The sequence below is a fragment of the Lemur catta genome, chromosome 6 (assembly GCF_020740605.2).
Source record: "Lemur catta isolate mLemCat1 chromosome 6, mLemCat1.pri, whole genome shotgun sequence".
Taxonomy (NCBI): domain Eukaryota; kingdom Metazoa; phylum Chordata; class Mammalia; order Primates; family Lemuridae; genus Lemur; species Lemur catta.
This window is the reverse complement of record NC_059133.1, coordinates 5597755-5610245: the sequence shown is the minus strand read 5'-3', so window position 1 is coordinate 5610245 and position 12491 is coordinate 5597755. Positions and strand designations below refer to the sequence as shown.

The following is a 12491-nucleotide window of genomic DNA, read 5'->3' as shown; positions in this document are numbered from 1 at the left end:
TGCAGGGCACGTTGAGCGCAGAAGCAGGAGGACAGAACAGCGCACACCCTTGATGGTTTCCTGCTGCAGATCTATGCCACAGCCCTGCCAGATGTCCCGACTCACAACCTTGCCCTCTGACTTCCCCAGAGGGGACTCTTGTCGGTGCTCTTGGAGGCTGAGGCCAGCCTGTGCCCCAGGGACTCATCTGAACTTCACCCTCCCAGGAGTCTTGTGGTCTGGCCATGGTGCCCATTTGTCTCAGCCCAGTGTGTGCTGCCTCAGCTGGTCAGAAGTCAAAGTAGAGGTGCCCTCAGGGGGGAGGGGCAGGAATCACCGGAGAGAGCACTGGGGGTCCTAGGACACTGGTAACGTTTGTTCATTAACCTGGTGGTGGGCACCCCGGCATTCCTTTTATTATTATTCTAAAGTGTACACATATGTTCTATATACATTTCTGCTTGGAACATTTCACAATAAAAAAACAATGTAGATGTATGTTTGTTAATGTAAAGAGAGGTTTCTGATTTATTGTAAAGGGCAGAAAACAAGCTACAAAACCATTCCTAGCATGAAGGCGTTCTGGTGAAGCAACATGTGTGTGTGCTTGGAGCAATCAGTGGGTCTGATTGTGCTGTATCCATGAGGGTTCAGCCCAGAGCTGGGCATCCTGCCCACCTATATCGGGGATGACACAGAGTTGGGGTTCTGGAGGAACTTCCTGGGGCGATGCTGGAGAATTGATTAGACTTGGACAGTGGAGATGCCCCAGTGGGGCAAAGAGTGCTTTAGGCAGGGGGAACGGAGTATGCAAAGGCACAGAGGTGGGGTAATCAGCCTGACTCCAGCTCGGGACGGCCTCCAGCGCCAGGTTAAAGGCTTGAACTGGATTCTAAGGTCAGTGGGAGCTGCAGGGGGCCTGAGCAGAGGAGGAGTGTGGCCAGATTACATGGAGCAGCAGGAAGGGACAAGGTGGGGGCTATAGGCCATTGAGGGCCTGTGACTGCTGCCCAGGGGAGAGACAAAGGCTGTGCCCAAGTTCCAATGGGGTATGTGGGGATGGAGAGGAGGGAGGCAGAAGTAATAGGGAGGCTGCCAGGGCATCCTCCATCTGCATCCAGACCTGCACCATGGATCCCTCAGGCAGCAACTCACCCCTCTGACCTGCAGTGTTGTCATCTGTGAAATGGGTATGAGCTTCATGAGCACAGGTGCCTTGTGTGCTTGTTCTCAGCCCCTCCCTTTGGCCCTGGTGTGCAGCAAGTATTTGGGGACAGAAATCCCTGCCTCCCAGGGTGCCCCCGTGGGCCTGGAGCCCTGTGTGCAGTAGGAGTAAGGCGGGAGGAAGGTGCACTGCCAGTTTGCTACTCCACCAAGCCAGGGGCAGCTCGTTTCCTTACCGGAAGCGAGCGAGGACTGGCAGCCCAGTGGAGGCGTGGCCACCAGAACAGCAGGCACAGTGCCTACAGCCAGAATACTGCTAGGGCCACATGGAATGTTTTAATTTCTTTTAAATCAGAAGAAACAAATGAATAGACTCTGTAAAGTTTATGAATGAGCAGCGCCAGAGAAAGAAAGACGAGCAGAGTTGAAAGGGTTAAGCAATGAGGCTTTATTAGAGCGCTCCTGGGTGAGGTTCACAGGGCCCAGAAGTTTTGAGTGGGTTTATATATGTTTTTAGGGCTGCGGGTGGGGGTTTCTTTGGCGGAAAGATTTATGGCAGGGAGAGCAAGGAATTTTCCCTTGCAGTTTTAGGGCAGGTGTTGAGAAATAGGAGGGGCTGGTGGTATGTGTGGACTCCAGGAACCATGAGGGGCTCCGAGACCCTTATCAGGGTAACCATCCAGGTGTGGTTATTCTTTTCACTCAGCCGGGCCTTGCAGGCATTGTTCTCTGCAGGTCTCGTGGGCTGCTTCTTTTTTCATTAGGGAGGGGAGCGGTGCCCACCACCGGCCTTACGGACTCTACCCTGGGAGCCTGGGTTATGCTTATCTTTAGACCAATATAGTCAAAACCAGAATGTGTATGTTCCTTTGCCTTTTAATGGAGGAAGGGGCCCACAAAGGCAAAAATGCCAGGCCCTAGGAAAGTCACACTGCAGCCCTACCTGGTTCCCCTAGGAGGCCTGGGGCCTGGGCCTGGGGAGAAGTAGCCACAGTTCTCCCTGGGGATCAGTTTGGATCCCCATGGGAGTGAGGGGGCTGCCAGGCTGAGTCAGCCCAGGGGGCCAGGTCGCGCTCTAGGCTGCAGTAATAACCACCCGCCCTGCGGATGGGGAGGCTGGTGCCGAAGGCCTGGGGATGTGAAGTGACCCTGGCAAACCGGAGGCCCCCTCTGGGCTGTGACGATGGCAGACCTCACTTACTGAGTGCCAAGCATTTGCGGGGTGCCCTGCCGCATTACCATGAGGCATCCTCATCACCCCCACAAATCGTGTCCATTTTACAGATGAGGAGATGAAGGCTGAGAGAACCAGCCAGAAAGTGGTCGAGTCAGCCCTGGGGCGACAGCTAAAGGAACTGGGGTGCGCCCCCAGAAAGGGGACAGGGCCAGGCAGGAGGATGATCAGCGCTTCACCCTCAGACGAGGTGATTCCCTTCTCTGAGATCTGTCTTGTGCCCCATTTTACAGATGGGAAAAGTGAGGCTCCAGAGGAGAAGGGGACCTGCCTGCGGATCCTCACCCCTGGGGCTGGCCCGGCGGGGGGCCGTCGCCGGTCACCGTGGGGAGAGGGAGCGAGAGACCCGCTCGCGGCCCGGGAAGGCAGAGGCGCGTCTGGCCGGGCGGGTGCGAAGAGGAGGGAGGTCCGGTCCCGGGAGGGGCGCCCCGTCTGGCGGGGGACTGGGGCGGTGGCGGGGGTGGTGGTGGCGGGGACGGGCGGGGACGGGGGCGGGGCCCGGCGGCCGGGGCGGGGCGGGCCGGGGGCCCGCGGCCACCATCTCCCGCCGCGCAGTGTCCTTTCCCGAGCGTGCCCTCGCCGCTGGTGAGTGGGGACGGGACGCGGAGGGGCAGCGGGCCGGGGGCTGGCCCACGCAGGTGCGACCCCGACAGCACCCTCCTGCCGGCGCCGGGCCAGAGGGGAAACAGAGGCCGGAGCCGCGGGCCGGGGACCCGATGGGGTGGCCGCGGGGCAGCATTTGGGGCTCGGGTGCCCGGTCGGCGGGCGGGGGCGGCGGGCAGCGCGGGCCGGACCTCTGCGCTCGCGGTCGGGGTTCCCGCGCCGACAGACTCCGGCCGGGGCGTCTGGAGGGGGCACCTGGGCAGCTCCGCCCGCCCCGCGACCCGGCTGCCGGTCCCGCAGTAGCGGGGCCGCGGGAGGGGCCCACGCCGCGTCTCCCGCCCGTTCCGCGGATGAGCCAGCCGAGGCGGGGCTCCGCTGAGGATCGCAAGATGCCTTGGGGACCTCGGGCTCCCGCGCCGCTTGGGACACCCGACTTCATGTGGGAGGAAGACAGGCCAGATCCCGGAAGTTTTTTGCGCAAAGCCAGTTAGAGGCCCCGCTGGCCTTAGAACCGGGTCCTTCGACCCACAGTCCAGTGGCCTGGACAGGGTTTAACGTGAGCAGAGCAAAGGAGTCAGAGCTGAGGTCGGAGGGGACGTGGGACTTCCACTGCGACACATTGCGAGTGCCGGGTCAGCTTCGTGATGCCCTGGACTGGCGCCGGCCTCTCGGGTGGCCTGCGGGGTCCGGTGTGAACCTGGGACCAGCCTTGTGCCTCGGATGGAGGGCGGGGGGCACCGCTCCGAGTTCCAAGGTGGTCCAGGGCTGGGAGAGGGTGTCAGAGGAGGTTGTGTACAGGAAGCAACTGCCCAGGGCGCCTGGCACACAGTGGGCCCTCCCCAGAAGGCTGCTGCCAAAGGGGGCCCTGGGGCAGGGTGGCAGGAGGCTGGTTTCCAGTTGCCATGAAAGGGGCGGGAGCGGGGGGAGCAGGCCTGTTGGTGGAGTCTGCGAGTGTTCATGTGGCTGCTGGGAGGAAGGACCCAATCCTGGGCCCCCAGGGAGCACTTGGACCTGGAGGAAACTGACGCTCGGCAGAGACAGGAGCCTTTTGCGCAGAGCCTGAACCTTCTGATCCCAAAGCCTGTGTCCTCCACTGTGCCCCAGGCCTGTGTCCCCCTGGTGTGGATGTGCGCTGTGTCGTGCGGTGTGTACACATTTGTGCCTGGCCATGGGGGGACAATGTCCCGCTGCATCTACCACAGACTGTTGACAGTGGGTCCCCAGGGGTGGGGTGAGGGGCTTGGGCTGATGAGGGGAGCCTACTTGTACTATATACACTTTGGTATTTTCATGATTTTATTTTTGAATCTGTTTCTTTTATTTGTGTTTTCTTTTACTTATTTTTTTTTATTGTGCAGACAATGCCTGGATGTGTTCTCTGTTTAAAAAAGTAGCCATTCTCGATAAAGCAAATTCCCCGTCACCCCCACCCTCAGCCCCACACGACCCCCCATTACCAGCTGGCTGTGAATCCTTCCAGACACGTCGTCTGCTGCACCAGTTACTTTCATAATGAAAAAAGTTCACAAAGGTTATAACGAGGATGATTCGCTGTGAGTCATAAAAAAAAAAAAAAGCCCTAAAACAAGTCCCTGGGACAGTGGTGGCTTCGAGGGAGAGACTGACCAGGCTCTGGAGACGCAGGGGCAGCCGGGAGGGTGGGCAGCAGAGGGATGACACGACTCTTTGTTTCGTTTCTGGGTCACTTATAGGGAGGTCGGAGAACAAGAAAATACCGCAAGACCCACTGGCCCAGCCCCCACTTCACAGATGGGGACACAGAGGCCCAGGAGACGGGACCCCAGGGGCAGCACAGGTCTGGGGTCTCCTGGCCGGGAGTGAAGCCTGACAAGGACTGGAGGTCCTGAGTCCCACCCTCCATTGGGGAGGGTTTAGATTCTCTAACCCTCGGGCGGGGCCGACACTCCTTGGGGGCGGGGACATTGGCCCTGCGGGTGGAGAGAGTGATGCTGGGCAGAGGGTGGGTGGAGCGGCCTGTGGCCCTGTTAGGGACGAGGGAAGAGGCTGAGGGGCGGTGACACAGCCAGCCTCGAGAGGCCCTGTGGCCCAGAGACCAGGCCAGCAAACTCCCAGCTCCAGGGGAGGGCTGGGGTGGGCATTGGAGTCACACAGACCTAGAAAGTTCTGTGACTTCTCACACCTCAGTTTCCTCATCTGGAAAGTGGGAACAGTGATGAGTCCACCATAGAGGCCGGTGGGCAGTGTGGCTCAGGGAGAGGCATGGGAGAGAAGCCGCCGGTGCGTCCCCTGCAGCGGCTGTGGGAGGAATGACGCCAGCCTGCCTCCACTCCTTCTCCCGAGGCCTGTGGCAGCTGGAGTTGGCAAGGCCTGGAACCTTCTGCGTCTGCATCCTGAGCCCCCTACTCTGCCCTGTTCTTGGCCTCTGTCCTGGGGGGCGCTCCCCCGTGAGTGCCCTGGGTCTTGCAGATGGCACCTTCTGTGTAGGGCATTTTCACCCACTGGTCTGAGCTTTGAGGCAGTGGGTTCGTGGCCCTGTAAGCCCTCACTGAGCTGGAGTTTTCTGGGGAAGTGTTACCGTCCCGCCCTTCCTCCCTAGAGCCCCCCTAGGACCCCTGGAAGTGGGCAGGGCAGCTCATGCCCACCTGACTTAGGAGGGAGCTGAGGCCCAGAGGGGAACTGGGGCTGGGATCACCCAGCAAACTGGAGGCAGAGCCAAGGTCTAGACTCTTACTCGCCTTCTGAAGGAGGTAGAACTAAAGGGTAGACGGTGGCTTTGCCCCTCTGCCTGAGCCCCGAGCCCCGTCCCTGCCATGGGTGATCCCTGGGCCCCATCCCAGAGCAGATCTCTGGGCCCACCCAGCCTGGCCCTGTGTAATTCAGCTTGGTGGGCACCACCCCCGCCTACCTGTTCCCCAGCTGGGTGATTCAGGAGCTGGGCAGTCCCTGAAAGACCCCACGAAGCTCCCTGCCAGGCTGTCTCCATGTGGGGCATCTGACCTGCCTGTTTTCTGACACTTGGGCGGGGAAGACACTCTGACCCTCTTGGCCCAGTGGGTCATAAACACAGCCAGGCCTCAGAAGGGGACAGCCTGGAATGGGAGTGGGAACACGGGGCTCAGACCCGGTTTCAGACCCTGCTCTTTTGCTGTGGCCTTGGGAAAGCCACCAGTCCTCTGTGGCCTCAGTTTGTTTTGTACAGTGGGGGACCTGGATGTTGGTCCTTAAGGCTCCATCAGTGGGAACACTGGGTCCTGTTTGGGGTTTTCCTAGGCACTGAGTATGTGCCTGGCCTCGCTGGGTGCTGTGGCCAGGTGACATGGGCACTCTTGCCCACAGAACCGTGGGGAGAAGTACTGCCACGTGCTGCAAGGCAGGGGGCCTCTAGCATGATGCTCAGTGAAGAAAGCCAGACACAAAGGCCACTACTGCATGATTCCACTGGTAGGAAATGTCCGGAATGGGCCAGTCCGCAGGGACAGAAGGCAGATCGCTGGCTGCCAGGGCCAGGGGAGGGGAGTGGGCAGTGACTGCTGATGGGTACGGGGTTCCTTTGGGGTGATGAAAATGTTCTGGAACTTGATATAGATGGCAGTTGCACAACATTGGAAATACATGAAATGTTACTGAATTGTGCATTTAAAATGGTTGGTTTTACGTAAGATGAATTTCGTCTCAAAAAGAAATAGGAAAAACCCGATGGGAGTCCCTGAGGGTCTTGGAGCAGGAGTGGCGTGGGGGGAGGGGCAGTTCAGAGGGCCTCTGGCAGCAGGTGGAGCCGGGCCTGGGTCGGGGCAAGCGACTGAGCAGAAGGAGGGACTGATGCGGTTAACAGCTGTTGAGCATAGGTGAGGACTGTGCAATTTCTTGTCCAAACCAGGATACTTCTTTAAGGTTTAATTTTGAACCAATTTTGGATTTACAGAAAAGTTTAAAAGCAGTTCAGAAAGTTCCCATATACTCTCCACCCAGCTTCCCCTGAGTACAGTTGTCGCAGCCGGGAAATCAACATTCTGCACCAACATCCAACAGTGTCGCCCTGGCCCGAATGACACCGCCTCCCACCAGGCTCCGTCTGTCCCCAGCACCCCATCCGGGGTCCCACACTGCACTTATTGCTCTTTTCCTTTCATCGCCTGCAGTTGCCGATAATTCCCTCATCTTTGCTTGTCTTTCATGACCTTGACCTTTTTTTTTTTGTTTTTGAGACAGGGTACAGGGTCTTGCTCTGTGACCCAGGCGGAGTGCAGTGGTGTCATCATCCCTCACTGCAGCCTCCAACTCCCGGGCTCAGTTATCCTCCTGCCTCAGCTCCTGAGTAGCTGGGCCTACAGGTGTGCGCCACCACACCTGGCTATGTTTTCAGTTTTTGTAGAGATGGGGTCTCACTGTTGCCTGGTCTGGAACTCCTGGGCCCCAGTGATCCTCCCGCCCCTGCCTCCCAAAGTGCTGAGATCACAGGCCTGTGCCGGGCAACACTGACACTTTTGAAGGGTGCTGGTGGGGGCAGCCACTGTGCCTCGCGTTCCTCCTGAGGCTCCCCTGCGGTTTGCTCCTGAGCGGACTGACAGATGCCACAGAACGTGTGTCCACTTCCGTGAGTGGTATCAAGGGGATGGTGATCGCCCATGTGTCTCGTACCCGTGGCATTAACCTTGACCACCTGAAAAGGGACACTTCTGAGATTGAGAGTGGCTATCAGTGTGGGCCTCAGCGGGGCACATCCTGGGAAGAGGCACGTGTGGTCACTCTGGCCTGGCGCAGTCCAGGGGAGGCCCAGCACTGGGCCTGGCTCGTCACGGTTCTCCAGATACTGGCACTTTGCTGTGGACCTCACGTTTGTTTAATGGGCAGAGCAGGCTTAGTCACATTGCATAGAGGAGCAGCAGGCTAAGGTGTCCCCAGCATGTTTGAGGTGACACAGTGGCAAGCTGAGCTGGGTGGCTGTTCTCAGGGCTCCGGGGCCAGAGCTCCAGGTACACTTGGCAGCAGCACCGGGCTGGAGCTCAGCTGCGCCTCCTGACCCCGGCCCCACCTCGAGAGCAGTTATGTGTGTCCCCGGGACCGGAGAGCAGGGCGGGAGGGAGCGGGGAGAACACACAGGAATATTCACTGGCTGGGCTCATGTCCAGCTCCCAGCAATGTTCATCGTCCCTGTTCATCAGTGCCGAAACCCTGGTGGATGGGGCAACTGTCCCCATTCAACAGGCGTGAAAACTGAGGCCCAGGAAGGGGCTGAGAGTAAATGGCAGTGCCAGAAGCTGCCGGATGCCTCACTCTCTGCTTGTTCCTTTTAAAATAATGCTCCTTGGAGGCTGGGCAAGGTGGTGCACGCCTGTAATCCCAGCACTTTGGGAGGCTGAGGCAGGAGGATAGCTTGAGCCCAGGAGTTCCAGACCAGGCAATAGTGAGACCCCATCTCTACAAAAAATAAAAATTAGCCAGGTGTGTTGGCATGTGCCTGCAGTCCCAGCTACTCGGGAGGCCAAGGTGGGAGGATAGAGAGCCCCCAGGGCTGGCACTTGGCCGAGGAGGCAGGGCTGCGGGGCCTTCCTGGTGGAGGGGGCCCCAACTGTCCTTGAATGCCGCAGGAGGGGTCACTGCCGGGAGACCCAGGGTCAAGGCGAGGGTGAGAGGAGAAGGTGAAGGGCAGCTGGGCCAGGAGCGGGGGCAGGGTGGGGTGCTGGGGGGCGCCTGGCCAGGGTGGGGGCAGCAGTGCGGATGCAAATGGGCTCCCCCAGCCCTCCAGCCTCACACACCCTGTACCTCCCGATCAGCTGGTTGCTTGTTCGACCCATGGGTGACAGGACTCTCGGTGATGCCTGACCCTGTAGGGACTCAGGACACTCTCACCTACGCTGTCTTCTCTTTCAGAGCTTTCTGGAGCAGCAGCGGCCTCAGTCATGGCCCCGCCGTGGGTGCCCGCCGTGGGCTTGACGCTGGCGCCCAACCTGGGCTCCTTCCTGGGCTCCCACTTTGTCCGCGGCGAGGGCCTGCGCTGGTACGCCGGCCTGCGGAAGCCCCCGTGGCACCCGCCCCGCTGGGCGCTGGGCCCCATCTGGGGCACGCTCTACTCGGCCATGGGGTAGGTGGCTGCGGGCGCCGTCCTCGGGATATGCCTGCCCCGCCACAAGGGAGGCCCTGGCCCCGGGGTGTGGCTGTGGGCAGCGGGGACGTTTCCCAGCCGCGTTTGGCAAGTCCGGCGGGGAAGCTGGGCCTGTCGGTTGCACAATGAACTTTTTCCGCTTGGGCCTCCCGGGAGGGTGGGCCGGACGCTCACCCCACACTGGCATACTGGCTGCATTCGCCGCCGCAGGCTGCGACCGGCTCAGAGAGTAAAGGTCGCCGTGGGCAGCGGCTCCTGCCAAGATAAATAACGGCCACGAGTGGCTCTTCTTGGCTGAGCCCCTGCTAGGGCCAGGCTTATCTTGGTTAACTCTCACGACCCTCCGTTTGACAAGGGACCTGCCAAGGACACAGGGCTGGCAAGTGGGGACCCTGCAGGGGCCCTCTCAGGCCTCAGTCTGGCCCAAAGTCCCCTGTGACTCGACCTGGGAATTGCCCCTGGTGACTGCGGCAGGGACCACACCCAGGAACACCGTCAGCTACCAGCCCTCGCTCGGAGTGTCCCTGCACCCTGGCTTTGTGCCAGCCCAGTGTGGGTGGCAGGGAGCAGGCACCCAGGGGCAGCTAGCAGGGGCCAGGCCAGGTGCCAGGGGCTCTGATGTCACCTGAAGGTGACAGGTGCCTGAAACCTGGTGTCCCCTGGGCATCCCCCACCCCACTGGCACAGCCCCTGCCCAGCCAGGCTCCCACTTTCTCGTCCCCCGTCCTGGCCCTGGCGCCACTGTTTCTGCCTCACAGCTCCAGCCTCTGGGCCTTCCCATGCCCCCTTGGCCTCCTCCACCATCCAGATCGCGACAAAGCACAAACCCGGCCCAGCCTCTCGTTTGTGGGACCTTGGGAGGGTCCCTGTGGCCCCAAATGAGGTCAAACCCCTCAGGCAGTGGGTGAGAGCCTGGGCGCTGGCCCCAGGCCCTGGCTGCACATCCTGGCATTCTCCACCGATTGCCTGCCGGGAGATCTCTGTGCCTCAGTGTCCTTACTGTGAAGTAGTAATAATACACCCACCTCATGGCCTTCTCACGGGGAGGAAGTGACCTGATGCTTGGAAGGTGCTAGAGCAGTGCCTGTCCTGTGTAAGTGCTGGGGGCGTCAGCGGTGCTCGGAGGTGTTATTTTTCTTTTCTTTTCTTTTCTTTTCTTTTTTTTTTTTTTTTTTGAGACAGAGTCTCGCTCTGTTGCCCAGGCTAGAGTGAGTGCCGTGGTGTCAGCCTAGCTCACAGCAACCTCACACTCCTGGGCTCAAGCGATCCTACTGCCTCAGCCTCCCGAGTAGCTGGGACTACAGGCATGCGCCACCATGCCCGGCTAATTTTTTTCTGTATATATTTTTAGCTGTCCAGATCATTTCTTTCTATTTTTAGTAGAGACGGGGTCTCGCTCTTGCTCAGGCTGGTCTCAAACTCCTGACCTCAAGCGATCCTCCCACCTCGGCCTCCCAGAGTGCTAGGATTACAGGCATGAGCCACCGCACCCGGCCTCGGTGCTGTTATTGTCGCCCTTGTGTTAAGAGCTCCCACAACCAGTCAGCCACCTGCCTCTCCAGACCCCTAGCCCTCACCCTGCGGTCAGACTGATTCAGGGTCTCACATCCACCTCTAAGCCTTTGCATATCCTGTTTCCTCCTGCTGGCAAACTCCTACTCATCCTCTAAGACCCACCCCAAATGTCCCCTCCTCTGTGTACGGCCCCTGACTGTGTTAAGAGCCTCCTCTTTACCTGCATGCCCCATGTGCTTCCCATCCGTAGCATTGATGATAACAATGGCAAGTATTTATGGAGTGTCCCACATGCCAGGGACTGCACGAAGTGCTGCCAATATGTTAATGTGAATCCCCACGGCAATCCTGAGAAACGAAGGCCCAGAGAGGTCAAGCAACTTCCCTGAGGTCACACAGCAGTCAGTGGCAGGGTGTACCTGGGCCGTCACTGTGTCGTCCCAGAGGTGGGTGAGGCTCCTGCCTTCTTCCCAGTGGTGCCCTGACCTGCTGCCTCTGTTTCAGGTACGGCTCCTACATGGTCTGGAAAGAGCTAGGGGGCTTCTCAGAGGAGGCAGTGGTTCCCCTGGGCCTGTATGCCGGGCAGCTGGTCCTGAACTGGGCATGGCCCCCCATCTTCTTTGGCGCCCGGCAGATGGGTTGGGTAAGTGTGGCGTTGGCCTGTGTCCCTGGCCCCTGTGGTCATGTCCCAGACAGGGTCCGCATCTAAACGTGGGGTGGGGCAGGCTCTCGGTCGATGCCTCCGGGAGCTCTTAGGCGGTGACACGCGCAGGAAGCCGGCCGGACACCGGCCCCTCCACCATGTAAGTGTCAGCACCTCTTTTAAAAAGGGTCCTGCCGACTCTGCGGAGCGGCGTCCACGCCACAGGGATGTGGCCTCGCTGGCATCTCTTGGGGCTGCACTTGGCAGTTTGCAGCGAGGCTCTGTTTGGGCCTTGCAGTGCTGGGAGCTCAGGGAGAGGAAGGGGCCTGTGAGGCCCCCGGCCACCGCCCCACTGCTGGGCATGCTGTGTCCACCATGCATGGCCACACCCCCACGTGGCACGGGTCAGGCGGGAGTGACTGTTCGTTTGACAGATGAGGACGGGAGGTTGAGGCAGGGGAGGGTCTGGGTGGAATGGGGCTTCCATGAGGTGCCCGACTCCCATATCTGGCCGGCAGGTGGGCAGCTGGGGCACACGGAGCCTCAGGCCCCCTGTCCTTCCTCCCCCGTGTCTCCGCAGGCCCTGGTGGACCTTCTGCTGACCAGTGGGGTGGCGGCGGCCACGACTGTGGCCTGGCACCGGGTGAGCCCACCAGCTGCCCGCCTGCTCTACCCCTACCTGGCCTGGCTGGCCTTCGCGGCCACACTCAACTACTGCGTATGGCGGGACAACCGCGGCTGGCGCAGGGGCCGGCCGGTCCCGGAGTGAGTGCCCAGCCTGCGAGGACTGTGGCCGGTGCCAGCAGGTGTCATTGGTGGCAGTGGCTGTCACGCTTTCACAGCCACCAGGCCTGCTGCTCTGTCCAGTCTCAGCCCAGGGGACAGCACAGCTTCAGAGATGGCCCGGGCTGAGCCCCCGCGTGGGGAACATGGAATTTTATAAGCCAAATAAAGTTTTTAACCTCCTGTACAGTGGCCTTTTTACTGGGGTAGGACCCTGGCCGTGGGGAGGGAGGGGTCGGGGCCTCAAAGGGGCTGTTGGCTTCGTGTAGGCTGCGCCACCTGGGCGGGGCTGGGCCCAGCCAGGGCTTCCCTGCGCTTGCTCAGGGCCCTTGCAAGACCCCACGAGAGCTGAGGTGGAAGCGGCAGGACACTGGCCACGCAGGAAGCAGCCCCGAGTTGGACCTCGGAGCCCACGCGGGCTCGTGCTGCTGCCCGGCTGGCACACAGGGCTGGGCCGCGGGCCTGTCTGCTTCCCACGGCTTCCA

General features: G+C 60.4%; 1 protein-coding gene across 4 annotated transcripts; it reads left to right on the top strand.

Moving 5' to 3' along the window:
* The first annotated feature begins 2889 nt into the window (after window positions 1-2889).
* TSPO (translocator protein) lies at window positions 2890-12085 on the top strand. 4 transcript variants are annotated; one of them, XM_045554722.1, is made up of 6 exons: window positions 2937-2962; window positions 4417-4533; window positions 4693-4796; window positions 8834-9044; window positions 11085-11223; window positions 11804-12085. In XM_045554722.1, the coding sequence occupies exons 2-6, from the start codon at window positions 4493-4495 to the stop codon at window positions 11990-11992; spliced, it is 684 nt and encodes a 227-aa protein (XP_045410678.1). In that variant the 5' UTR covers window positions 2937-2962; window positions 4417-4492; the 3' UTR covers window positions 11993-12085. The 4 variants fall into 4 exon arrangements, with proteins under 4 accessions (XP_045410680.1, XP_045410678.1, XP_045410679.1 ...); XM_045554723.1 differs by lacking the exon at window positions 4417-4533 and having other exon boundaries at window positions 2945-2962; XM_045554724.1 differs by lacking the exons at window positions 4417-4533; window positions 4693-4796 and having other exon boundaries at window positions 2890-2962.
* The last annotated feature ends 406 nt before the right edge of the window (window positions 12086-12491 follow it).